The sequence below is a fragment of the Lepidochelys olivacea genome, assembly GCF_965140295.1.
Source record: "Lepidochelys olivacea isolate rLepOli2 genome assembly, chromosome: 7".
Classification (NCBI taxonomy): Eukaryota; Metazoa; Chordata; order Testudines; family Cheloniidae; genus Lepidochelys; species Lepidochelys olivacea.
The window spans coordinates 17,154,588-17,182,456 of record NC_140417.1 but is presented as its reverse complement, the minus strand read 5'-3'; the positions used below and the strand labels follow the sequence as shown (position 1 = coordinate 17,182,456).

The 27,869-nt window shown below is 39.7% G+C and overlaps 1 protein-coding gene across 4 annotated transcripts in view; it reads right to left on the bottom strand.

Moving 5' to 3' along the window:
• GRM7 (glutamate metabotropic receptor 7) overlaps positions 1–27,869 on the bottom strand; it is a 546,447-nt gene that overhangs the window by 192,911 nt on the left and 325,667 nt on the right. For all 4 annotated transcript variants that reach the window (XM_084634422.1, XM_084634423.1, XM_084634425.1 and 1 more), the window contains exon 5: positions 21,139–21,279. In XM_084634422.1, the coding sequence (XP_084490548.1) occupies positions 21,139–21,279 (141 nt within the window). The remainder of the gene's footprint in view (positions 1–21,138; positions 21,280–27,869) is intronic.

Sequence of the window (27,869 nt, the reverse complement as noted above, 5' to 3'; positions counted from 1 at the left end):
ACAAAGTTACAACCAGCTGTAAGTGGCTATATAATAAACTCTATTAATATCTGAGGACTCCGCTTACAACAAACTACCATGTAATCTTTTATTTTAAAAAGAAATCTCCTATATAATAAACAAACAACAGTTGGACCATTTTTGGCAGTTTAGGCAGAGAAAAAAATTTGAAGGAACATGGAATAAGGCACCTCAGAAAGGGGAACTTGAAGACAATTAATAATAATGTTGCTACAGTATTTTAGGCTATTACTCTGAATAGTTTTTGGTGGGCATGTGAGAAAGGAGGCTGTTTGCTTTTTACTTTTGGTTTAGTCTCATTGTTGTTAATATCTTTCATGCACAGTAAAAAAAAAAACAGTAGAATTTAAATATGTATAATATTGGTATTGATTGTGTGTACTGTCATGATACACTTGCTTTTCACATTTTAAAATTTCATACACATTCCTCACGTTACTCCTCCCTTCTGTGACATTAGGGGAGTGAAGCATACGGACAGGAAGTCCAAATTGAATCTCCTTCTTTGCTCCTAATAAAGCCCTGGAGGATGCTGACTGCTACCTCAGTTCAAGAGGGAAGATGATACTGGCGCTGCTTCCATATCGAAGCCTCCTACTGCATAATAATTAGGAATGCTCACAAATTCTTAGACACAAGATGAAGAAATGCAGTTCTCTTCTGGAACTGCTATTGATATCAGCCATTGCACAATACTGAGTGCCGTAACATACATATGCCAAAGTGATCAAGAGGCATCCAAAGTTCATCAGTACAGTCAGACTGGGCTACTTTAAGAGTGATAGGTTTCAGAGTAACAGCCGTGTTAGTCTGTATTCGCAAAAAGAAAAGGAGTACTTGTGGCACCTTAGAGACGAACCAATTTGGTTCGTCTCTAAGGTGCCACAAGTACTCCTTTTCTTTTTAAGAGTGATGTGAAAGAGCACAAGCAAAGGTTGAGAAGTCGCTGGAGTCTGGTTGAAAGAAGGGCAAGGTTACATGGAAAGCTGCATAGGCAACCAAGAGGAAGACCACCTCAAACACTTATTCAATCCATAGTCAAGAGACTGATAGTAAAACCAGGAAAGATGTAAAGAGTTATTGAGAGCTAAATAAGGAGGATACGTAAGAAGGTGACACGGATGGAACATGCAATATCAAAAAGCATTTTTGAAACTTTGGGGTTTTTTATTTCTCTGGCAAGCAAGATATAATCAAAGCTAGGGCTGACCCTGCAGTTATTTCATGTTGCTATGTGCTGTCACATAGAAAATGTGGCTTTTAAACATTGCGTTTGAAACCACAGGGTTTAAGGAAAAAGATGCAACCCTAAACATTATGTGAGGGAGTGTCTCATATCAATAACTCATGTATTCTATAGCCTGTTACAGAGCATTGTAAATGGCCATTGAATAGCGCCTCAACCAGACTTCTTCAGATAAAGGTTGCTAATCACAAAGCCTACATAAGAGCTGAAAGGGAAGAAAAGTGGTAGAGATCTCAAGAACTAGGTCAAAAGCCCCTCATAGAAAAAAGAATGATAAGCTATGTTAAAAGAGATCTAAACATGGGTATTGTAAAAGTTCTACCCACCAAACTTCTGTGCAATTTATCTTGTTACTAACATGAACAATGGAGCCAAAAGATAATACAGAAAGTATCCTTAACATCCATTCTGCTAACAACCATCGAACCCGAGTAACCTCTGAATTACTGCAGTTTACTCAGTTTCAATGGAGTAAAACCAGTGTAACACTGTAGTAACAGAGAGATAATCTGGGCCCATTTTGTGCTTTCCAAATCCAGTCTCCGTGAAGATATCCTAATCACTCAGTCAGTTGGGGTAAGGGCAAGTGATAGCCAAGCACTCTTACCTCCAACCCCATCTTCAGCATCAGTCTTGCAGATGCTCTCCCCTTTCATGCCCTCTGAAGTAGCTAAGCAGAATGTTGTATTCTGCTGTACATATGGCTCCAGAAGTAAATTCACTTACATGCTCTGCCTCCCGCAACTATTATTGTTAAATATACCTGGAAAAAACAAAAAGCCATTAGAGTGTTACAAGTAACTCTTTTTTTTCTTCTGTAGCTTCAACATCATACATTTGTGTCTCTGCTGGGAGATACTCTTCTTGAATCCACGGCCAAAGAGCATTAAGATGTCCCTGGAGAATCTCAGAAGACTAAGGATTGACACAATAGAGAACCAACAGATGGACTCAAATTTCAGGTATTAAATGAGAAGCCACTACAACTCTCTATGCTGCCATAAGATGCAAAGATAGAAGCAAAACATAAAACCCACTCCCATTGTGATCTTGAATCTATTGTTGTTTCTATCACACAGCTGTTTTTGTTTGTTTTTCCAGTTAGAGGTATATTCCTGGTCATGCATCAGCTCTATTACCTGCACGGTCAACACACCTGACAGCTCAAATTTAAAGACAAAACATAGTTAAAGGAGAGTGCATTATTGACCCATTGGATTTGAAAAGGAATATTTAAGTACAGCAGGAGGAGGAGAAAACACAGTAGCTATTTACGGACCAAGAGTCTGAGTCACTTCCAAAAGATTTATCTGAAGATGTTGACAGAAAGTTTAATCTCATCTCTCACTATATTCTCAGCTGTACATCATTGTGATTCCCACAGAAGAGTAGAAAGGACATGATCCTCCTATCAGTTTCATGCAATTCTTTTGAATAGGACAAAACTGGAACACAGAAGAATGGAAAACAAAACAGCAAGGAAGAAAGTCTCTTGTATGAGCAGTTCTAAACAAGGTAGAAATTGAACACTGGTTTAGATTTGCTGATTCTCCTTTGTCTCTTCATATAGCAACATTATGTTTTCTCTGAGAAAGTAGCCAACTGGATGATTTCTACACCTTCTCTTTCTCAAAATCTCTCTTTCAGTTTTTGGTCTTTCCTGTTCAATCTTTGGTTAATCCAGGTCTTCACATACTTCAGTGGAGCATGATATGCAGCATGTAGAATACAGCAACTATAATTTTCATGGCATGCAACTCGTGCTGGGCAAGAATCAAAACCTTGTTTCAATGGTGCTTTTATTATATTAATTCAGGAGTCTCTTGTGACAGATTTCTTGTATTTCTGAAGAAGTCATTAAACAAGCCTTCAAAGGGTAGTCACAGAACGCTCAACATTATTAAGACCTGATGGCAATTATTAAAAGTGATTTAATTTAAAAAATCCAGCATGCTTATGGTATCAAATAAGCAGCCATAATTTATGTAAACAATATTTCAGCAGCTGGCTAAGTGCAGACATCAAAATATTCACTCCTCATATGTTTGTGAATCCAGCATATAGGGTAGATATTATAGCCACAGTCTACATATCCCTAAATTCTGTGGATGCTGTCAAAATTCTTCCTATTGTCTGTATACATTCTTCATCTGTAAATGGCACAGTCCAAACAGGATACAATGACATAGCAGCATCTGTTACTGGTGTCAGCTATTTCAAATATATTATTCTGTAATGACATTCAGAGTTATGTAACACACACATACACACCCATATATATATATATATATTAAGGTTTCTTTGTTGATATAGGCAGAGTTGATATAGGCAGAGCTATAAATATCAGCAGTGCAGGGCGTCTGAAGACCAACTCTGCTTGTATGTCAAAGAAGCTAACTCATATGATTTATACCTCTGTTTAAAATTTAATAGAATACCCCCTCTGAGCTCTAGACATACTAACAACAAACTGAGGAGTAAAATATAATTAATTCAAAATACTAAGGATCTGACAACCAAGCCACTTTATAATATAATCCTGTCATGGGGTGCTCTGCTCACCACTGGGTGGCACTGCTTCCTCACGATTTGGGGGGATTAGCCCACCCAGGTCAGCGCCCTCTTTCTGGCCTTCCAACATTGCTGTTCTTCTCCCGCTCACAGAATCACAAGTATGGCTGCTTCATGACTTAGCCCTTTGGCCAGGTCACACAGTGATTTCCCCTTCCAAGGACATGCTGGCTGCCGCTTCCCACAGCTCCCATTGGCCGGGAACAGTGAACCGTGGCCACTGGGAGCTGCGGGCAGCCATGGCTGAGGACATTCAATGTAAACAAACTGTCTTGCGGCCCACCAGCAGATTACCCTGACGGCCCGCAGGCTTCAGGTTGCCCACCACTGAGTTAAACCCTTCCTTATGAGGTCCTCGCCCTTTTCTCAGGAGTTCCCATCATCCCTTCTGTCTCCCTTACCTCAGGGAGAGAAACTGCAGGCTTCCTCCCTGCCCATCCCATCCCATCCCACTTTTTCCAGCCTTCTGGCTTTATAGAAGCCCCACCTGTTCCCTTACAGGTGAGTTTCCTTCTAATTAACTCCCTCCACTCAGCCTACATCTCCCCCATTTGCATTTAATTGGCTGATTGGGCCCACCTGGCCTAATTCCACACTCTCAGGGTCAGTGTGAGGAACACACCCCATCACAAATCTCAGAAGACTAAGGATTGACATGATAAAGAACCAACAGATGGGCTCAAATTTCAGGTATAAAATGAGAAGCCACTACAACTCTCCATGCTGCCATAAGATGCAAAGATAGAAGCAAAACATAAAGCCCACTCCCATTGGATAACACCACCATATCCCATAACATAACTGCATAGTAAAACTTGTATATCAATCTAAAGCCACCATAAATAATAAGACCTTTCGGCCCCTACCACAAAATCCTCACTCCACTCCACATGGTAAAATCTAGAAGAATACTTTCAAGTTTCTATTCAAAATTAACAAAAACAAACCTCTTTCAGACCAAGGGGGTGCCAGTTCTACTCAAAGACCACACCTTTCTAAACCAGAGAAGCTGTACGCTCAGGCTGTGCTATAAGCCAGGGAAAGAGAAAGGCAATCCCTCAGATAGACAGGGCCCAAACCATTTGTGGCTTAACTGTAACGATTGAATAAGCCTCTCCTCTAATCTGTTCTGCAGGTAACCTTAAACATCAAACTAACTCTCCAAGGTACCATTACTCTAACAAATAGCGATAACCTCATATCTGAAGACAAATTTGGAAATCAGAATGATTGCCCTATATAAATGATGGGCAGGAATGTCTTTTATAATGTGGACTTTGCTAGTTAATGTCCATTTTTACTGGTTTCCCTGTAGGATATTTGCAATAATAGACATTAAGAACCTGATTCTACTCCCACCAACACTGAGGTAAATAAGAGATAACTCCATTGAAATGAATGGAAAACTGATGTAGGTAACAGGAGAATCAGGCTGTAACTATGCCTTACAACTTATTCCTCCACTGACATCATAAGGAAATTCCTGTACTGTAACTGGCCTTCACAAATTACTAATAAAGTTAACAACTATTATGGAGTCATTAGCATTGAGTACTCTAGATGTTATTGCTAAGATTACCAATATTCTGAAATACAGTCATTTTGATTACATTAATTTATAACAGCATCTTAACCTTGAGTGGAAGGGTTCCATATCTCTAGGTTTACCTTACCCATTTGGTGTAATCCACCTCTCTGCCCCACCTGCGATGGGCCTGTACGGGAGCACTGTGAGCAGACATGACTTGTAAGGAGTGGGCTAATGCGTGACCCACATGCTCAGTGAGAAGGATAGAGGAAACCCTCAAAAGTCCTAGTTTTGGGATGGATGAAGCCAAGAAACTCCTTCTCGGGGGTGCAAGTCGCAGCAGCCAATCTTCAAGCCTTAAGGCTGGAGAGGGTTGCACAAAGCCCTGATGACATGGAGATTTCATCTGTTGGGTCACTTTCTATTCTCAGTTACATCACCAATATGCCAGCTGATGCTCTCAGTTACATGTGTGCATGTATGTAATATATTATAGGTTAGATCTAAGACAGACCTTTTATACTTTCCATCAGTTACGGCTCGAGCCATATTCAATACACTTCGTATTCCTGTCAAAACATCCCATGTAACACTGAGAACCACAGCCATGAATATTGTTGGCATGTTAATAGATTCAGTGTGGTCAAGGAACAATGAACTCAGCATACTATACTACAGAAGCCTAGCATCTTAATGGGCAAGCAGAACAAGTTTCTAGTGAATGGCATCAATGATCAAGAAAATAAATATAAAGAAGAGAGCCATGATTGGGTGATTTATAATTGGATCTGTGATACTAGCTTTATATTTGTGTCATAGGAAGAAACATGTAACATGAGTACAAATGGTCGCATTGCACATACAGGAGAAAGCCAAACTACAGCTTGGTTTTGTTCTTGGCACGTCACTTCTAGAACATGGAAAAGTAAGCAATGCAACAGCTTGCATTTTAGGAAGATGAACAATTTTATAACCACAGAGAACTTTTACATTAAAAATGGACATTTCAAGGTTGGTTAAATTTTGGATGCATCCACCTTGGCAGTGTCCTTTTTGGAATTCAGACATATATTTGAAGTCATATAACCCTAAAAGAGATTTATTTTTTAAAATGAAATTTCACAGGTCATTAGTCTATAATGCAGGGTTATGCATTGGGATATTACAGAGAAAATATTTTGTTTAGAAACAGTTGCACATAGCCAGTCAACTTTCAGACTAGGGTATTACAGATTCCACTTACTCCTGGACCAATCCACATTACTTTTTTTTACAAAAAAGCTGACTTTTCATTTCAATGATGATGTATGTCATATGTATAGGCACATTAGACAACAGTGAAGCAGTAGCAAAATAAGGTAGAGTGCAATCTAGTCTGAAAACCATGGGACTGGACACCAGGACTCCTGGATTCTATTTCCCACTCTACCACTCTCCATGCAACCAAGTACAAACAATTTTAAAAACTCAGATAAATTAATTCCTGGTGAAAACAGTGAAGTCGTTGGACTTATGTCAGGGATTAATTTGCCCCAACAGGATTCAGTTTATTTCTCTCGTAGAAGGGTATGTTTTAGTGTTGCCAGCCCTCCCGGATCATCCTGGAGTCTCCAGAAATTAAAGATTATATAATGTGATTAAACCTCCAGCAATACATCCAACCAAAATTGGCATGCTTAGTATGATTATTTTTACATATCTCAAAGGAGAGCTGTTTGTAAAATACTGGATATCTAAGTAAAAGGCAATATTAAAGTGCAAATCATTGTGATTTTAAAATTGTTAATCAGCATTACATTTATTAAAAAACTTTATGATCACATTTGTGTTAAAGATTTAAAGTGAGAATGAAATTTACAGAGAAGAAACAAATTCAAAAGAAAGAATGTCATCCTTAATATTTTTTTATATAATTGAATTTTTAAGACTTTATTTTCCTATCATTTCCTACTTGAAATGATTGATTCAACTACTGTATTTCTAATAGAGCTTTATATTAACAATATTTTGCTTATTTGTTCTCATAATTAACAATGGTTCCAGCACAACTTTGAAAATTGGCTCTGCTACGCAACTGTTGCTGACAAGTTACCAGATGGAACATAAGAACCTGAAAACATTTTTTTTTTACTTAGGCCCTGTATAAATAGTGGTTATTTTATTTGAATACTCACTAATTCAGAAGTAAATTACAAATATGATTCGAATTTTGAAGACTTAAAATACATAAATGTGTTCATCTCTAAGGTGCCACAAGTACTCCTAAACTTTTCATAGGTGATCACTAATTGTGTGTTCCTCATTTTCTGGGTGCCCAACTGCTATTTTGGGGTCTGATTTGCACAATTGCTGAGCACCCACAACTGCATCTGAAGTCAATGGGAGCTGTGTTTTGAAAATATGAAGTGCTATAAAATGCTAAGTACCCCAAAAAATCAGATCCTAGGCATCTCAAATTGTATACCCAAAATTAGTGGAATTTTTTAACCTTAATCTGTACTTCAGCTCCTTACCTGTAAAATGAAGATAATACCACCTCCCTTTACAGGGAATTGTGAAAATGCATTTAGATTGGTTGTAAAGCACCCAGATACATAGTGATGAGCAACATAGAAATTCTCATGAGGAAATTAATAATGCTGTCTCCAGAGCAGAATTTGAATAGCGTGCAGGAAATAATGTATGGGGCCACACGGAACAACGAGGGGAAAACAAAATACTGAAAAACTGCTCATTAATTGAGCGCTGTTTATCTTGTGCACTGAATGAGGCGGGGGTTATGTGGGGAAAAACATGGTAGGTGATCATGTAATTAAAGACTGTTATAATGCATACACACAACGGAGCCTGAATTTAAAATTGCACAGGCAACCTTAATTTGGCATTTCCAAATTTTGAGTGCTTGACTTTGAAACCTTAATAACGCGTTTGTAACTTAGTTTTTGCTTGTGCAGTTAGCATTGATATTATTGGATTGTAAGCTCTTTGGGCCATCGACTATCTTTTTGGTCTGTGTTCATACAGACCCTATCAGAAGAGGGACGAAGTCCGTGACTGGGGCTTCGAGGTGCTACATCAATAAACAACAGTAATGGCAATAATGTTTTATTAACAATTTATTAATAAATAATAACAATAATAAAGTGCTTAGAATGGGTTTAATGCTCTCCTAGGCAGCAAATGAACATGGTCGCTGCACATAACAGCCTATAATCAAAGGCTCTGAAATTGCAATAGGATATGCAAGGCTAGAGCTCTTCTCCAATGTGGAGCAAAATGCACTATTAGGGCCTCAAAGTCTGAAATAGAGGGAATGGGATTCACTGGGAGACCAGAGGAAGAATAACTTAGCACACTTATTTATCTGCATCAGAACACAGGATGTAATTGAGAAAATAAATTTTACACCATAGGCTGCCCTTTAACCTCACTTATAGCTATCCGAGCAACCAAAGAAAGACACATTTTATTTTTACACTCTCTGCAATGAAATATTATGTATTTTACATGAAAACACACAGAGAGAGCTGCATTTAATTCATCAGAATGTGGAAGAGAAATAGCAAGCAGCAACTTTTAAGAAAGTTCTAGTCAAAAGATTTCTTGTTCCTTTTAAAGTCATCAGTCACAGAACACATGTTGGGTCATAATCTGCCGAGATATGTACTGCTGAGTTCAATGGGAGTTCTGTATGTGTACCAAAGGGAAGAATTTGACCCTTTCCAAATTATTCTACAATTTTGCACACAAGATCAATACCATCAAGCTCAGCTAAACATCATCTTAACTATTTCTAGACTCAAGACCTCAACTAGCAGACATTATGATGTTTAAGTGATCAGTTTTTAAGGACTGATGTTTAAATAGGATTTAATTATACAATGTACCAAAGATTCTACTGTGATGAGCACCAGTGGATAGCAACCATAAAAGATACCATTCAGGTTACAAAACAGTTTTCATGTAGCTGTTTAGGTCCTAGGATATTAAATAGACAAGGTGGGTGAAGTGATCTCTTTTACTGGACAAACTTATGTTTTGAGAGAGAGAGACCATATACGCCTAGCTGTCACCCACCATCCCACAAAGGAACCCATACAGGGTATTGTCAAACAACTACAACCTATACTTAATGGGGACCCCATCCTGAAAGAAGTCTTTCCTGAATCCCCACTTTTGGACTTCAAACAACACCAAAACCTCTCCAAGCTCATCATCAGAAGCAAGCTCCCCCCAGATCAAGACACACCAACTCAAAGTAGCCCCAGACTCTGTCAGAAAAACATATGGAAAAGCTGCAGGCAATATCTCCATTGGTACAACAATCAACACCCCCCACAATACACCATTCAAGATCCATGAATCCGACACATGCCTGTCACTACATGTGTTATACCTCATCTACTGCCCTAAATACCCTAATAACAACTACGTAGGTGAAACCAGACAATCACTACACTCTAACGAACTCACACAGGAAAATGATAAAAGACAAAAACACCTTGTCACCTATGGGTAAGCACTTTTCAGAAAGTGGTCACTCTATTTCTGACCTATCAGTCCTCATCCTCAAAGGAAACCTGCACAACACTTTCAAAAGATGAGCCTGGGAGCTTAAATTCATAAATCTGCTAGATACTAGAAATCAGGGACTGAACAGAGACACTGTATTTATGTTTTATTATCACAATCTATAACCCACCCACACCCCTTTTTAACTATAATTGCAGATGTGTTAACGGGCCACTCTACCTTGAATGGTCTCTTAGAATACGTGCCAATTGCTTGTGCTAAACAATTTGTTCCATCTTGCATTGAGTTGTGATACTCGAGTCCCTTTCCCAGACTTGAAGAAGAGCTCTGTCTGGCTCAAAAGCTTGTCTCTTTTGGTCCAATAAAAGATATATCTCACCCACCTTGCCTCTTCATTTTAATCCATCATTTTAGGTGCTTTTACTTTCTGAAACATCTCCTCTTCAGCTTAGTCTAAAGGTGAATTGTTATGGAAAGTTTGAGCTAAAGGTGTTCAGCTGTTTTTCTGAAAGAATAAAGTGCAAAAAACCCTACACTTTCCCCATTGTAGGTGACTTTTTACAATTTGCCATGCAAATTATTTTCTTGAAGGAGTAGTAACATAATATTGGTTTAGACGAAATGAGTGTGAAATGACCCAGTGATGAACATGTGAAAAATCATGTACATTTACAGTAAAGATTTGCTACTCATGTTACTGCCCCAACCCAAAGCGCACTGAAGTTAATGGGAGTCTTGAATGGGTTTTGGTTGAGCGTTAAATGCGCAAACAGAGCCTAATCTGCACAGCTGAGTCAACAGAAGCTTTGTCATTGAGTTCACTGAGCACTGGATCAAGCCTCCAGTAAATCATATACTGCACCATTAACTTAGCTTTACCATTTCTCCAATTTCAGGGTGGGATAACTCAGGCACAGAGATATTTAAGACACTTGCCATATTGAAAGTGTAATAACTGGTCAAAATGTTTACATTTTAGCAATTTTTGGTCAAAATTCCTGCTTTTTTTTTTTGAAAAAAACTTCCTCTGCAACGGAAATTTGTAGCAGAGATGGGAACGGACCCCAGACCTCTGAAGTCTTATCCGCTACACCACAGTGCTTATCAGGCATATTGCTTCAACTCTTATGTATGCATTGTGACAATAATGTTTTTTCATGTCTATAAAGCATAGCTATTGAAGAAAAACCTTTGCCCCATTTTACATGTGAGACATTTTCTGTGTCACATTGAACAAATCTCTTGATCTTCTTTTTCCACACATAAAGCTATACAAAAACTGCATGAATCTAGATTATCTGAAAAATCTACAGCCTCACAATACATATGTAGGAGAGGACATAATGAAACTTATTTGGACAACAGTAATTTTCACATTTAATTACTTTGGTGTATTTTACTGTGCAACCTTAATTTTGCACAAACATGGGTGTATTCATTCAATTAATTACACTTTGGCTTTCCCCGATATTGCAAAGAACACACAATTTTTAACATTAAAATTGCATGACCAATTCCGGGAACTATGCTGATTTACATCAGTTGAGGATTTGCCCCCTCTCCCCACCCCACTCCTCACACCTTTCCCAAGCATGCTGCAAGAATTTATTGGTTTCCCTACAAAATGGATTTTGACTTTGAAACTGTACATGGTTATCAAGAGATTTTAAAAGTTTATAGATGTGGATGTATAATTTTCTTTAGAAACTTTTAAAGGAGGCCATTTAATTGAAGTCAGTGGAAGCCTTTCCATTGACTTAAATGGACATTGAATTACACCTTAAATGAGGGACACAGCTGTTTTAGGGCATAGGAATTTAGAATAAAATAACAATATGTTTCACCTGGCTCTGGAGCCTCCAAATCCTATCTTTTCTGCAGGGTTGATGATATTTAATGGAGGATTCTACCTCAGCATCTCTATTTATCACCACAAATATTATGAGTAAGGGCAAATAGGGGCTACTGAAGAATCCACAAGACTTCAGTACATTGCTGCCAATGTTATCCGTAAACTAAAGAAACTAAACATGCTTTCTTGCAGCATTCAAAGTCTGTCCTCATGTTTCACACACATGAAACATTCATTTGTAGAAGGCTGTCATCCCAAACCTTGAGAAGATCTTGAAAGGGAACACTACCTGCCTTTACATCTTTACTAAGAAGGTGTAAATTTAGACCTTATGACCTGCATGATTTAATAGTTCAGCTTGTCAGACACTCTGGAAGTCCAACAAATATTCATGCTAATGAATATCATAAATCTAAACTTAAATGTGAATCAGACACACTATGGCTCTTGGTATTTGTAAAAAAGCTGTTCCAGATTTTGGCCATGGGTCACAGAGTTGTTTAAAACATCTCAGGTTTTTTTTTTTCTGAGATGGAACATTCTGATGGCATTTAATATACTAAAATTTTCCTTCTGTAATAAATTGCACACTTTACTAATGCACCAGATCACTTTTGTGGTTCAGTTTATAACTAGCATTCTTGTATCCTCAGGCTGTGTTATTTGCCACATCTTTTGTTTCTCATTTCTCTCTAACACTTAGAGATGGCTTAAAACGGTCTCCATGGCTTTTGGTTTTGTTTGCTATACTCTTTAAAGGTAAAGATGGTCATGAACCAAAGCTCATGATCTAGAGAGCTTTGGGAAAGCTTGGAGACCCAAGATATTTCTATGGATGGTTGAAAGAAAACTTCAGAAAAGAACATCTCTGTGCTTTGGGAAAATTCAAATAAAATGGAGCTCTTAACATTGTGGTGTGGACTTCTTTCTACTAAAAAGCCATTTTTCTTATATAAAAAACATAGATGGCAATAGCAATACCTGCAGCCCGCAACCTTCCCTACTATACTGCCAGTTAACCAAGAGAAGCTGAATTCTGCCACACAATATGTAAAGCTGCTAAACATCGCGGGCATTAAAAATATCCATAATCCCTCCCTCTCATCCCACCAAGGCTCAACAGTGTTACAATGCGATAAAGATTCAAAATGAGGGACATTCCCTCCCCCAAAAAATAGCCCTATTGATGCAGGAAATTTAAAGTGCTGTGGGGTTCATTGATTTAGTGCCAATAACTTGAATACCTCAGCTATGGAATACTTTATTTCTGTTGTAAATTATTCTTGACACTAAACTTATGTGGAATGTAGGTAGCCTTGGGGCTGAAATGAGTGACATCCCTCAACACAGGGTAAATTTGAGAGGTACTGCAAGGATGACACTTGTTTGTGCACAAGAAGTGGCATTCTTGGGGGATGGTTCAAGATTATCGATTTTACTTCCACAGAAGCCAGTAATAACCTTAAATTCTGGGGCCTTAGAGTCCTAGTCAAAGCATTCATCTTCCACATTATCTTCCCAAACACCACAACATTAGGGTTTTTTTCAAAATCACATGTGTTTTTTCTTCACGTGTAGGAGAATCAACTACCTGTGACGAATGTTAGTCACTGTGATTGTCTTATATTTGGAACATACTCAGACACCACAGAGATAAGTGATGTGTAAAAACTAGATTGCCATAGGAACAGAGCACACAGATTCTCTCCCCTATCGGCCTACCCTGTAGATATTTAGCAGCATTCTCTGCTGAGAGAAAGATAGGACTGACCTGGTTATTTCAGACCTCAAAGGTAGTGATTCGAGAATCTCATCAAGATGCATGGCTTCCCAAGGAAGCATCATTGAGGACATCTGAAAGTTTACTATTGAAAGCCTAAAGAACAAGTTTTTAGCCCTAGTACTGATATTAATGTGTTGATTCATTTACATTATCAAAAACATACCGTAAATGGAAAGAAAGAAAGAAAGAAAGAAAGAAAGAAAGAAAGAAAGAAAATTCAAATCTTAGACTGTGTAAATTAGTATTACAAAAGGGCTATAAAAGAGGATCCTCTTCATCTTTATATATATACACACACACACACACCCCTCCTTTTTAGACAGTGCTGAGTAACTCAATGAAAGATTTGTAGGTACTTAAGGAGACTGGATTGTCAGGTTCTTCTAGAAACAGGTACAGTAAATTCTGCTGAGACACATATAGCAGGACATTTATATTTTGTCTACAATTTTATTCTCAAAATTAATGTGCGTCAAATGAATTCCTTGCTGGTATAACTACAGTTTTCTTACACAAGGGGAAATTCTGACCTTTCCCTACTCTTCCCAAACTACAGGCAGTAAGAACATGTTAAACTATCCACCACTATTGCACTAGTTCTCTGAGTCTGTTTTAGGCATCCATTTTAGAAACCAAGTGCTTTGCTCCAAAGGAATGTTACAGACAAGTTCAAGCATATGCCTGCATACTCAAACAGCATTCCTATTACCCAGGCCTTCCTTGTCTTCCACTGCTTTTCAGTCTCAAACTGAAAGGATTTTCAAATAAGTGTATGTTGTGCTCTGTACTGCAGAGACAGTTGGAGAGAATATTCAAGCACCAAAAGGCTTGCGTGAGCCTCTGAACAGAACTTTATTGCAATGAGACTGAAATGGCTATTTACAGTAACTTCTAGTGGTGCTATTTACCTGCCCAGAGCAGGGCTCTCCTTTCTGTACAGAGGTCTTCCACATCTCCATTTGCCCTGAACCTCACCTTTAGGATTAAGCTTTTCTGACGGCTTACCCAATAAAGTAGAAAATCTTGCGTCCTTCTGAAGAACCAAGTCTCCCCATATCTTCATTGGCCCCTCTTCTTTTCTTCCCAGGTGAGCTTTTCTTTCCCCTTCCACACATCCTTACATTTCAGATCAGCACTGCTGGTCTGCTACATGAATGCTACAATTCACAGCTCCTCCAGTGATCTGGTTTGGATATATATATCATTTCAACTTGCACTTCGAACAAAACATTGGATTTAACATGGTTTTAAACATGTTTCTAGGATATGGACATAGCATCCTCAGCATAAACAAACTCTGAGATTAGGTGCAGGGGCCTGATTCTCATGTATACCAGTGTAGATCAGGAGTATCCCTGCTGAAGACAGTGGGGTTACACTGGAGTGAGAAAGGAATCAGGTCCTTTGTAGATATATTTCTGATTTGGATACTGTCTTTTCCAGTTCTGTCTCTAAGAACACGTACAAAAACTCAGCCTTTTACAAACCCTCTTGCTAAATGTCTGGCCTTTCGCTATGCAAAGACCTTCCTCCAAACACGTCCTTTAGAGTGGTTTACTGTGTGAGCCATCATCTGGGCTGCACCTTCAGAACGATTACATTTCCAGATAATTAGAAAATCTCTCCAAGTAATAGACATTCTGATAAATGACATCCAGGGTGACATCACCCTTATATCACTTAATTATGTCTTGTCAACTGGGAGGTAGGCTAAATTAAAACCTATGTTTAACGAGTGAAAACTGCTACACCTACAGTCAAGTGTTGGGATTTTCTTTTCAGTCCGTACTATACCCAATAGGCATAGTTAATTAAAAATGAGTTAATGTACATGTGTATTTGTAATGCTTTGTATTTGTAATATAATGCTTAGATTTTCTTTAAAAATAAAATAAAAGAATCACACAGCCACCATACTAGTAGTGTGCATCTGATGTACTTAGAAATATTCTGCTTCTTCAGGTGAGGCTATATTTCAAAACACCAGCAACAAAAAATATCCCATTTAAAAATTCAGAGGTTAGGTTCTGTGAATATTCTCCTGTGTTGATTTAAAATTCATGGTTTTCAGAGATTCAGAGATCATAAAGGCAGAAGGGACCACTATGATCATCTAATCTGACCCCTGAATGCCACAGGACACAGAACTTCCCAAAAATAATTCCTGACTGAACTAAAGTATATCTTTTAGATGTTTCTGTGAACATTCTTGCCAGTAAAGTTGAATGCTAGTGGATGTGTGTAAAAATTTAGTTTAATGTTTGTGGATTTTTTATTTATTTTTTATTTTATTTTTGCAACATTCACTAAACCCTAAAAATCACTCTGATCTCCTGCTCATTTGGGGACTGAATGTGATAGATTGATCACCATACAGGTTTCACATCATTGCCTGTGTCAAGACTTTGGGTTTTGATTTCCAAGTAGCAAACGATGTGAACGATTGGTCACCAAATACTGTATCCCACAATCTGAATTCATGCAGAGAACACACCAAAACATGCTGCTTATAGGCACAGTATTGTCTCCTAAAAACTGGTACTAAGTTCCAATCAGGCACTGAAAATAGGATAAATTCTGCAGTGCATGCTTGATTTCAGTAATCACTTTGGAAATTAAAGAGATTACAATATATGCCAGTATATCTGGAAAGCACTATTTTATCACCTATTAATTCTAAGAAATTCCATAATTAAATATTGATGCACTGGCTGATCAATAGAATCTTAGTGTAAGGTATATTAACTCCAACCACTATTTTAGAGAGACATAGCCTTAATTATTTCCATCTCTATCCCGGGCTATTCATTTCCTCTCTCTCTCTCTCTCTCTCTCTCTCTCTCTCTCTCTCTCTCTATTTATTTATTTATTTATTTATTTGGCTTAGTACCAATGATTGTAGTAGAAAAAAAGTTTTATTGCAGTAGTAAAGTTTGAGCCAGATTATATCTTAGAATTTCAGGCAGCTTCATTTCAGTGAAGAAGTGATCCATACACAGACTTCATAGTATATGCGTAGGCCCCAAGCCTGCAGACAGAACTGCAGATCCTTGTACCATTGTGGGTCTCTTTGCAGAAATGGGATCATAATCTGTAATGGGCTCATTGTAAGGTATTATTATCTTCACCTATTCAAAGGCTTTTCTATGCAAAATAATTATTATCATAATAATTATTGTTCTTATGTACCACTGTCCACTTGGCGATTTCAAATTGCTTTTCTGAAACATTACCAAATTAAGCTTCAACAGCCTGGTGTGGTAAAGCGGATGCATAAAGATGCATAAAATCAGCCATCGAGAGGTTAAGTTACTTTCCAAAGCAAAATAGTAAGTCATTTTAAATACTGATGCCCTGATTCAGCAAAGCATGTGTTTAAATATTGTGTTGAATCAGGGGTTAGTTTACTTTAGATGGCAGGAAAAAAAAGGGATGTACTCCAGGAGTGCTTGTTTATAATTCCTTAATCGAAGCACCTGATTGATTCCTCATTGATACCACAATAAATAATTTGAAAGAAAAGATGAAAATTCCTAATGATACTATTATTAATAAATAATACATTGGATCTAATGTTGTCTAGACATATTTAATGCATGTACAAGTGTTCTATTTTCCCAAATTCTAACAGTGTCTGTCACAATCAAAGCAACTTTCCCGAGCTTCAATACATCTAAATTATATTCATTCAAGGCACTGATTCATTCAAGGCTCTGAAACAAATATTTCAAAAATATTATGATACAGAATGCTGTGGAAAGTACATGACAAAATTCCATACTAGAAGTCAACTAGTTCACAAAAGTGTATTCTTAGAAAAACTTTTCTTTTTTTGCTTAAGACTGGAGAACCACCTCCCAAAAAGGATGAAGAATGGGGACAGGCTTAGGGAATCATTTTCGTAGATTAACTTAATACAGAAGATCCTAAATATATGCTTGGTATCTCTAGCTAGATTAATGGAGTGGGGTAGAGGTGAGTAATATTTCTAGCTGTCTACAAACTTAATAGCAGATTGAGATTCAGTGTTGGTTAGGGTAGGGGGAAAAGGAGGAGGAGGAAGTTTTGGAGTTCTTCCTTGATTGATCATCTGGTCTTTTCAGAGGACTGCTACAGAGATTTGAATATTAGTCAGCTGCATCATTCATTTTCTCTATTGGAATGAAATTCACTTCTCTTGCATGCTGCCAGAGTAACTCAGCTTTATGTAGGTGAGCTGGAGGGATGCAAAATCCTATGCCTGTCAAGGTGAAATTCATCCACTCCTGGAGGCAGGGCAATGAGCTACATGATCCCCTATGACTGCTACTATGGCTTACTCCTGCCCCTGACTCCCTGTCCAGTGCTTCCACTTGTGTTCACCTACATGGAGTTGGCATGGAGATCCCTGTACAGCTGCTCTGCTGAGGCCTTTTTCCATAGACTTACGGGGGAATTGTGGAGGACTTTGGACAGCTCCGCGGTGCTGGGCTGAATTTGCCTTGAAAACTATGTGCGAGGAAGAGCACATTTGGCTGTGAGTCTTTCCCTGGCTGATATCTGATGCAGCTTGGCTTACCATTGCCAGTGCAGTTCCTAAGCATGCTCAGAGGAACCCTATAGTCATGAGCAGCAGGTGTCTGTATGATAGTCATCATATGGCAATGAAACCAAGGAGTGCTACAGGCTCAGAGATGAAATCAGAGGCAGCTTGGAATGCCTAATGTGAACTGTGAATAGTTTCCACAGCAATGAAGCCCAAGAGGCCTATGGAGCTCTGCAGGTCAGCAGCAACACAGAGTAATCATTTTTTGAACACTGCCTCTAGAAAGCCAAGGCTATATTACTAGCATAGGACAGACTCCTGTTCACCTTAGTTATGTGAATAGTCCCACTGTAATCAGTGCTCTTATGGAAAAACTTCATAGAGTTTAATAGAAAATGGTAACTTCTCTATTTTGTTAAGGATCCTCTAGAAATCAATAAAGAATTATATTCCTTGTTATAGAATGGGTCAAAAAAACCTGCAGAAAAAAGGTACCAATAGCCAACTACAATTTTCTAGGATTTTAGAACAGTAGTTTTATAGAAGCCTACAGGTTTCTAACCCTGTATGAAGTTTTCTTCTAGAAGAGCTGGATTGCTCACATGAGTAAGATTAGTAGGATTTAGCCCTAGAGCTATCAATAGTACTTACATGGCCCCTATCTCCCTTCACAATGTTTAATGTATTTGTTCGTGCAACACCCCTGTGAGACATAGAAGTGCTGTTATCCTCCTTTTACAGGAACACAGAGAGACAAAGTGATTTCCCCGAGGTCACACAGGATGCCTGTGGCAGAGCAGGGAATTGAACCCTGCTCTCCCAAGTCCAGGCTCATATTCTAACCATTGGACCTTCCTTCCTCTTGGAAACTCATTGTCAGCAGTCTAACATCTCACTTGTTCACAATGTGTTGTGAATGAAGGTTTAGAAAAGAATAACACAGGATAATATTACTCCAATGTGACTTTAAGAGTCTCAATGCTGATGTGCTGGCAAATCATTTTAATAAATTACCTTCAAGATAATTTCTTAATTTGTGGCCAAATTCTGCCATTGGATGAGAGACTCAGCATCTCGCTGACTTTTATGCCAACATTTTCCTTTCAGACCCCACTCTGGCATTTGCTTTCTTTCTATGTGTAGGAGTTCCACCGTAGGGGACACAAAGCAGATCTTGGACAAGATCTGCCAAATGAAAGTAAAAGTAGTATTTGGCCCAAGAGAAGCCCCGTATGCATAATTTCCCTTGGACCAAATTCTGAGATCCTTGTATCAAGCCAAATGTCCATCATTAACCACAGCTGTCAAAACTGAAAAGGAAGATCTTAACGGCCACACCAAGGAAACCTCTAGCATAGAAATGACTAAGGTGAATGGGTGATCCATTCTGTCAATCAGTGCTTATGTATGTATCAAAACCAACACGTGATACTCTGCTTAACCTATCAAACAAAGAGCTAAAGGAAAGGGTTTGTGAAAAATGTGTAATATATCTATGTATAACTTCAGGGATAGCTTGTGGCCCAGCTTGACACAAATCATAGAGCTGGAAAACCGCTTGTCTCTCTCTGAAGAATATACTTGTGAAACTGGGAAAAAATTTAGGAAATTTGGGACTGTTTTTGCAAGTGCAGTATTCAAATCAATAGATTCATCTGATTTTGCATCACTCTTAATGGTGAGCAGCCTAACTCAGCATAACTCAGCATAAAGTAATCAGCCTGTCATTGTGAGGTTGTCCCCACAGAACATTCCCCAACACTTAGTTAGGCCCCTGTGTGAATAATTCCAGGAATGGGCATTCTTTCATGCATTTCCTTTAGAAAAATATACCATTGTCCAATGTACTGTATCACTACATACAGCATGGACTGTTTGTCCTCCTAAGTTTAAAATAAAGAAGCTACAGTTATATTAAATCAAAAGGACACTCTCAAAGACTTTAATTTTTCACTCCATGAATCCACAGTCTGCCACTTGCATCTCCAAATTCATTCCAGAATTATTTATCATCATACTTTCAAAAATAAGAAAACTGATCTCACAGCGCTTGAAAGGTAGCTCATGGTCCCTGATCCAGGGTTCTCCAGCGTGTTTGAGGAAGTTGTTGAAAATGAGTGTCAAAACTCATTTCAGTGGAAGACTGGAAACAGGGTCCACAACCCCTAAACAATCCCATTGGGGATGGAGAACACAGTGGTGGAGAACTGCTGGATCAATATGCACTTGTGAGAGATGGGAGAAGAGGAAGGAGGTTATAAAATTCCTATAACCATCTTAGCATCTTTCTGATGAAAATAAATCTCCTGAACCAGACTTTAACCATGAAGAGACCCTCCTAGAAAACATTACACTTTAAATGCGCATTACATTTTTCAAGACCCAAAATGGGAGATACATAATAAAAAAAGAAAAAAGGCAATGAATCTGACAGTCACTGCTGACCCTATAGGCAAGATGGCTATGAAGTTGAGGCTTTCTGTATTACTGAGGCAAAGCTAGAAGAACACTTCTTAACTTTCTTATTCAAATGAGAATCTTGACAGCAGTGTTATAGTAACTAAAATTAGAATACATGGTACCATATTATCACAATTTCTACTGATGTATTTCCTCAAAAGCTGAGTTCAAATACAGAACTTATTGTAACACTGCTATTCAAAACATTCTGAATCAGGAACATACAGTCTGTATATGTCCAAACAGTTTATATTTCATGGCCAGATGACAAACCAATATTTATGAAGATACTTTTCTTAAAAAAAAAACGAAACAAAACCAAAATGCAAACACAACCAGCCACCGTATATTCCTCTGAATCCACAGAATCAATAGAAAATGTCAATTATTTCTGGATGGACAGGCAGAAAAAGAAAATGAAAGAATGTATTTTTGCCTCCCTCCATCTATTTCTCCTGTCCTGGAAGGCTTCTGCTCCTGTTCCATTTTCTCTACAACCTATTAAAATTCAATATATTTTTTTTCAGTTTGTCTCCAACTAAGCTTCCATACATCAGCTATGCAGACATTCCTATATGGACCGCATACAATAGAAGAAGGGTGAAGTGGATGAAATTACCTGTGCATTTACGGTCCGTGTCTTCCTTTTTTGATCCGCTAATCGTTAACTTGCAATTGAAGTTCTCCTCCCAATACTCTGCAAACCACACATTTCTTCGGTTGTTCTCCAGGGTGCGCGAGGTAAAGTAGGTATCAAATCCTAAAAGGAAATGAGCAGAAAGCTGAAATAGGGAACGTGTTTTTCGTGGAAGTACTGAGACCCTAAAAATAATTCATGGTTTACATTTTCTTGACTATACAGCAGACATTTACATAGCTAGCGGAGAGAGACTAAAGGAAAGAATGGACATCAGTTTCATGTCTTGTATTATCAACTATGCTTTATAAGTAGATGATTCTGCCACGCATTGTAAGTTCTCAAGTCATGTAAAATAATTTTAAATTATGAGATATTTATTACATTCTATAACAGGGATCAGCAACCTTTGGCATGTGGCCCATCAGGGAAATCCATTGGTGGACTGGGACAGTTTGTTTACCTGCAGCATCCGCAGGTTTGGCCAACCGCAGCTCCCACTGACCGTGGTTTGCTGTTCCAGGCCAATGGGGGCTGCAGGAAGCGGCAGCCAGCACATCCCTCAGCCCACACCGCTTCCCGCAGCCCCCATTGGCCTGGAATGACGAACTTCGGTCAGTGGGAGCTGCGATCGGCCAAACCTGCGGACAGTGCAGGTAAACAAACCATCCCGGCCTGCCAACAGATTTTTCTGATGGGCCACGTGCCAAAGGTTGTCGATCCCTGTTCTATAAGCAATAAGTATGGATTAAATATAGATTGATAAAGAGACGGAGAAATACAGAGATAAATGAAAATATGCTGGGAATTTTTGAGTGAGATCAGTGGAATTGTAATTCTGTAATTAACATCTCCAGAGATGTTATTTCCCTCCAGAGAACATAATTTTACTGTTATGTATTTCTCATCCATTGTCCACGATCTACATAAGAGAACATAGGCCAAAATAGGTTATTACACATTTTCTGTTCATCTACTTCACACAGGTATTAGGGAACAGAGGAAAAACTTCTGCCAGGCAACTATAAATCACCTCCAGTTACCAGACTCTTGAATTATATGTCCTAATGTGAAAACAGTAAAAGTTTCTCAGGTCAGACTTGTGAGGGTCGATTATTAAACCGAGAGAAAAATCTTGCCACAGGCAGTTTTCTGGGCTGCAAGAGCAAAACAGCTTTCTTCAGGAAAACTTCATACAACATTATTCTGTTATCAGAGGGACTGGTTCAATAAAAACCAAAAAAATGCAGTGGAAGTTTGTCCAAGAGTTCAGAAGCCCTGATATTAATGCTTCCATGGCTGAGCTACGTTCAGCCTTCCACGCTTATTGATTATGCACAGCAATTACTCTACATGCATGCAGTGTTGGCTACTCTTTCAGTTTGATCATGAGTCTCATGACTTTGTATGCCTTTCCTTAACCTTCTGAAGGCGTGTGATGATACGAGAATGTCAGCTTTCATTTTTTTAAGAAGTGTATAGCTCTTGTGACTGCAGAGAAAAGCTTGAAAATGTGCCCGAAGTAAACCCTACAGGCTCAAAAACAAGAAGAGCAAATACAAAGAACTCAAAATGTAATATTGTTTTAAATGCTTGGGGCAGGTAATATTGTGTATGTGGAAGTAACACTTTCCCCTACTGTGCTTATTACCTCACTGTACTTATGAGAGAGTCAGAAAAGAAAAAATCGTAAGAAACCTGATATTTTCCACGGTTGGTATTTGTTCAGTATTCTGATGATAAAGAGATAGTCATGATGTACTGGATTTCCCATCCCACAGAACTGAGATTTCAAGTGTTCCTGGTCTGCAGTGGGATGAAATGGAGACGTGTCCAGTTTGTGGGTGATTTTGGGGGCAGGGGGTTGGGTAAAAAAACACAGTGAAAGAGAAATCCCATCTCAGAATAGCCCCTAACCCAGGGGTTAGGGCATTCACCTGGCATATCAAAGACCCAGGTTCAAGTTCTACTCTGCCTAACTCAGACTAGGGTCTTGAACCCTATTCTCCCACATCACGGGCCTGTTCTGGGGTCTGAATCTCTCTCTGCCTTTGACCAGAAATTCCACCCTGGACCTGAGAAACCTGACCAAAACGTTTTGGTTTTGACCCACCAGCATTTTCCAACCAAAAAAAAAAAAAAAGTTTTGTCAGAAAATCCGCAACCAATATTAGTCACCTGAACCCAGACAGAGAGTATGTCTGCTCAAGACTAGGTCTCACCATCCACAATCGGGGCCAGATTTCTAAAAGAATCCAGCATGTTGAGTGCTGAGCCCCTCTGGAAATAGGGCCTTTATTCAAGTGCCCCAGTGGGAACACAGCTCTTTCAAAATTTGGCCCCAATTGGGCATGCTAAACACTTGAAAATCTAGCTTATAGTACCCCAACATGTACAAGATCCCTTTCAAAAGACTCCGAGTAAAGGCATGTCTATTACAGCACCACATCAGCGCAGGTGCATCAATGCAGCTGCACCGCTGTAGCGCATCTGGTGAAGACGTGTTATGCCGACGGGAGAGTGCTTTCCCGTCAACACAGGTACTTCACCTTGGTGAGAAGCGAAAGCTATGTGAGCAGGAAAGCATCTCTCACCAACATAGCACCAGTAAGGGCAGATCAAAACTTGCGTCGTTCGGGGAGGGAGGCTTTTTCACACCCCTGAACAATATACATTAGATTAACTTAAGCCATAGTGTAGATCTGGGCCTGATCCAGCTCCTATTTCAGTCAATGGGACTTTCCTGACTGACTTCAATGGATGGGGCCATTAAATGGCAAAACATACACAAACGAACACAAAAGAAAGGATACAAAACAAGTAAAATGGTTTATTCATTTATTCCTCTCTCTTCCCTCCTGTTTTATCTTGTCTTGCTGCATCCCATCTATGTGCATCACAAAGACATTCTATCCATTGGTTTGCTATTTCAGGTTCCTGTAAATCATACAGAATAGAACTCATTGCATGGAAGAGTAAATTCAAAACTTCCAGTTTGCGCTCCGAGCTCAAACAGTCTTGCTATGAAACTGCTGTGAGCTGGAAAAGTATTCTGGGTACTGCCGAAGTTAAGCACCACTCTTAGTATTCCTATTTCCATCATTACTATTTTGTGTTTACATTAACTAAACAAGTAAGCAGTTACAGATCATTGTTTCATCCTGTTAAGGATCATCAGACTGATACAGTAACTTAGCCTTGGGGTTTGAAATGTCAAAACTAATGTACAGTTTTATTGCTATTTTGTTTGTTTTTTAAAATCAACTTGCAACCTTCAAATTTACAAGCACCATGAAACACAGGAATTACATTGCCAATATGAACTTGTGAACAAATGCATGCAATTTTTAATTCAGGTCAAATATCTTCTAACAATTTCCTCAATGCCCCTTTCTTTTATGCAGTGTTGCTATGGCTGTCTTGCTCCCAGGATATTAGAGAGAAAAGGTGGGTGAAGTAATATCTTTTATTGGACCAACTTCTACTGGTAAGAGAAACAAGCTTTCAAACTTTCATAGAGCTCCTCTTCAGGTCTGGGAAACATATTCAGGGCAAGGCTGCACTACAAAATTAAGTCCACCTAAGTTATATCGCCATACAACCGCTGCAATAATTAAATCACTTTTGCATGTCTACAGTATGCTCCTTGTGTCAGCGGTGCATATCCTCACGAGCAGCGTGTGCATCGATGCGGAGAGCGGTGCTCTGTGGGTAGATATCCCATCATGCAACCCACCACCATCTGGTGCAGGGTGTTTTTGGAAGCGTTTGCAAAGCATCATGGAGGCAAACGAGTTGCACAGAGGTGACTGGGAACATGATTTCCATGTCCCATGATTCAGTTTTTTCCATCCCATAATATCTGCAGCCCATAATGTTTTGTGCCTTTTTCAAAAGCCCAGTGAACACACATGTGCACCATCTCTGTGAGAAGCATGGATCCTGCACTGCTCTTCAGTATTGTGCTGACCATTACAAACACAACGCATCTGGTCCTTCAATACTGACAGAGCCACCAAAGGAGCATTCATGGAGCAGTAGCAGATGATGGAGAGTGCCTATTGTGGACCGGAGAAACAAGCACAGACTGGTGAGATTGCATCATTATGCAGGTTTGGGATGTACAAGGCCACATTCATGGAACTTCTTGCCCCATCCCTCCAGCACAGTAACACGAAAATGAGGACTGCACTCATGGTGGAGAAGTGAGTGGTGATTGCTGTGCCAAAGCTGCCATGCCAAATTGATTCTCAACTGATCAGTAGCAATTTGGAGTTGGGAAAGCCACTGTGGGGGTTGCTGCAATACAAGTATCCTGCTACAAAGGACTGGGACCATATTTTTGCACCAGACCACCTTGCCAAAGAGTACATCAACAGAAAGGGCTATTTTTTTCTATGGTACTGCAAGTGCTGGTGGATCACTAGGGATATTTTACCAACAACAAGGCGGGATGGGCAGGAAAAGTGTATGATGCATGCATCTCTAAAAACACAGGCCTGTTCAGAAAGATGCAAGCAGGGACTTCCTTTCCAGACTGGTGGATTACCATTGGGGATATGGAAATACTAACAGTGATCCTTGGAGACCCAGCCTACCTCTTACTCCCAGGGCTTATGAAGCCATACATCAGCCACCTTGACAGCAGCCTTGAGTGCTTTGACTACAGTAGAGGTGAGCAACCTGTGGCCTGCACACGGCCTTCAGGGTAATCCGCTGGCAGGCTGCCAAACAGTTTGTTTACATTTGCACAGCCATCCACAGCTCCCAGGGGCCATGGTTTGCCATTCCCAGCCAATGGGACGAGCTGGCCACACTGCTTCCTGCAGCTCCCATTGGCTGGGAACAGTGAACCGCAGCTACTGGGAGCTGCAGGCGGCTGTGCCTGCGGACGCTCAATGTAAACAAACTGTCTTGCGGCCCACCTGCAGATTACTCTGATGGGCCGCATGCAGTCCATGGGCCAGAGGTTTCCCACCACTGAACTACAGGCTCAGTCGGTGAAGAACGACTGGTGAATGTGCCTTTGGCCACTGGAAGGGCGCTGGCATGTCCACTCACACAATTAGACTTTAGTTTAAAAATATCCCCCCACGGTTACAGCTGCCTGCTTTGTGCTTCATAATATCTGTGAAGCAAAGAGGGAAAAGTTTCCGCTGGGTGGAGCATGGAAGTGGAATGCCTGGCTGCTGATTTTGAGAAGCCAGATACCAGGGTTATAAGAAGAGCTCAATGGGGAGCTATACTGCTCATGGAGGCTTTGAAAGACCATTTCAATAGTTAGCCACAGTAATGTGTGTTATTGTAGTGTGCTCTGCTTGGCATTGGTTTTAGTACCCCGCTATGAACCTTGTAATGAATTCTGCATGTGTGGTAATATAGCATTGCAAATGCACCTATTGTTATTATCGTTGAATGATGTCAGCCCCAGCCATCTTATGTTGTGAACTAATAAAAATGAACTAATATTCCATAAATAGACTTTTATTCCAAACACATGCAAACAAAAATAATTGAAATAAATAAATAAATGAAACTGAAATAAATACAGGGAAAATAACTTTTGAAGGGGAAAGAACAGTCATTCTTATTTCCAACACACAGAACACAAAGCGTGTCTCTCACAGGTGAGTGTCTGTGCAGCTGTGATTGTCTGTACTCTCCCTCGGGTTGGAGTGGCATGGGTACTGCAGTGGCCCCAGAGTATATGTGGAATGTTGAGGGTGGGGTGTAGGAAGGTCCCAGAATGCGGTTATTGATAGGCATCAGTGGGAGGCAAGCACAGGTGACTTGAACCTGAAGGTCTATAAGAGTCTCTAGCGTGTCCTTCTGGTGCTTGAGAAGCGCTATCATGTCCTGCTTTGCGTTCTGTCCTTTTGCTGTATGTTTCTCCTCTCCACACTCTCCCTTTCCATTCTGTCCACACGGGTGCTCCTTCAAGCCCTCTGCTTGGTATCCACAGGATTTCTTGGAACACATCACCCTGAGTCCTCTTTCTTCTCCTCCTTATCTGGCTGAGCTGCTTCCTGATGGTGGATGGAGGGAGACCCAAGGCCACATTTCCCGCTGCAAAAGACACAACATACAGAAATACTATTGTGAGTATTTTCACTGCCCTTGATCCACACAAGCTACAAGTACTACCTTCTCACTTCAGCTTGGGATTCACAGAGCATGGTGGCAGTCCCAGCTGTGGTACATATGGCCCAGTGGGGTAGAGGGTTATTTGGGACACATGGCCATCAGGATATGCAGATAGGGCAACTGAACTGAATATTGACACCATTTCCCACAGATGGTGGTGATTTTAGCTTACATCGCACTTCTGAGAATAACAGAGGCTGAAAGGGAACACCTCCGGCATGCATCTGGCTGCAGACTGGGTCGTATGCTGCTAGCCTGTGTGCCTGCTGAAGTTATTGCTGATTGGTGTAGGAAAGTGTCCTACCATGGTGGAAGAAATAAGGTAGCCCTCCCCAGACATGTTCAGCAGATGATTGCAGCAGACTACCCCCAGGAAAGTTTCTTTGAGATCTCTATGGAGAATTCAAGGGACTTCCTCAGGGCCCCCTCTGCTTAGCTGTAACAAGGAATAAGAAGCAGATAACAATTCTTCCTCAATTAGTTATTTCACTACCCCTTCTAGCCTGATTAAAAAGTAGTAAATGAACAGATGTGTCCCTGCAATATCAAAACAAACTGCATACTTACCA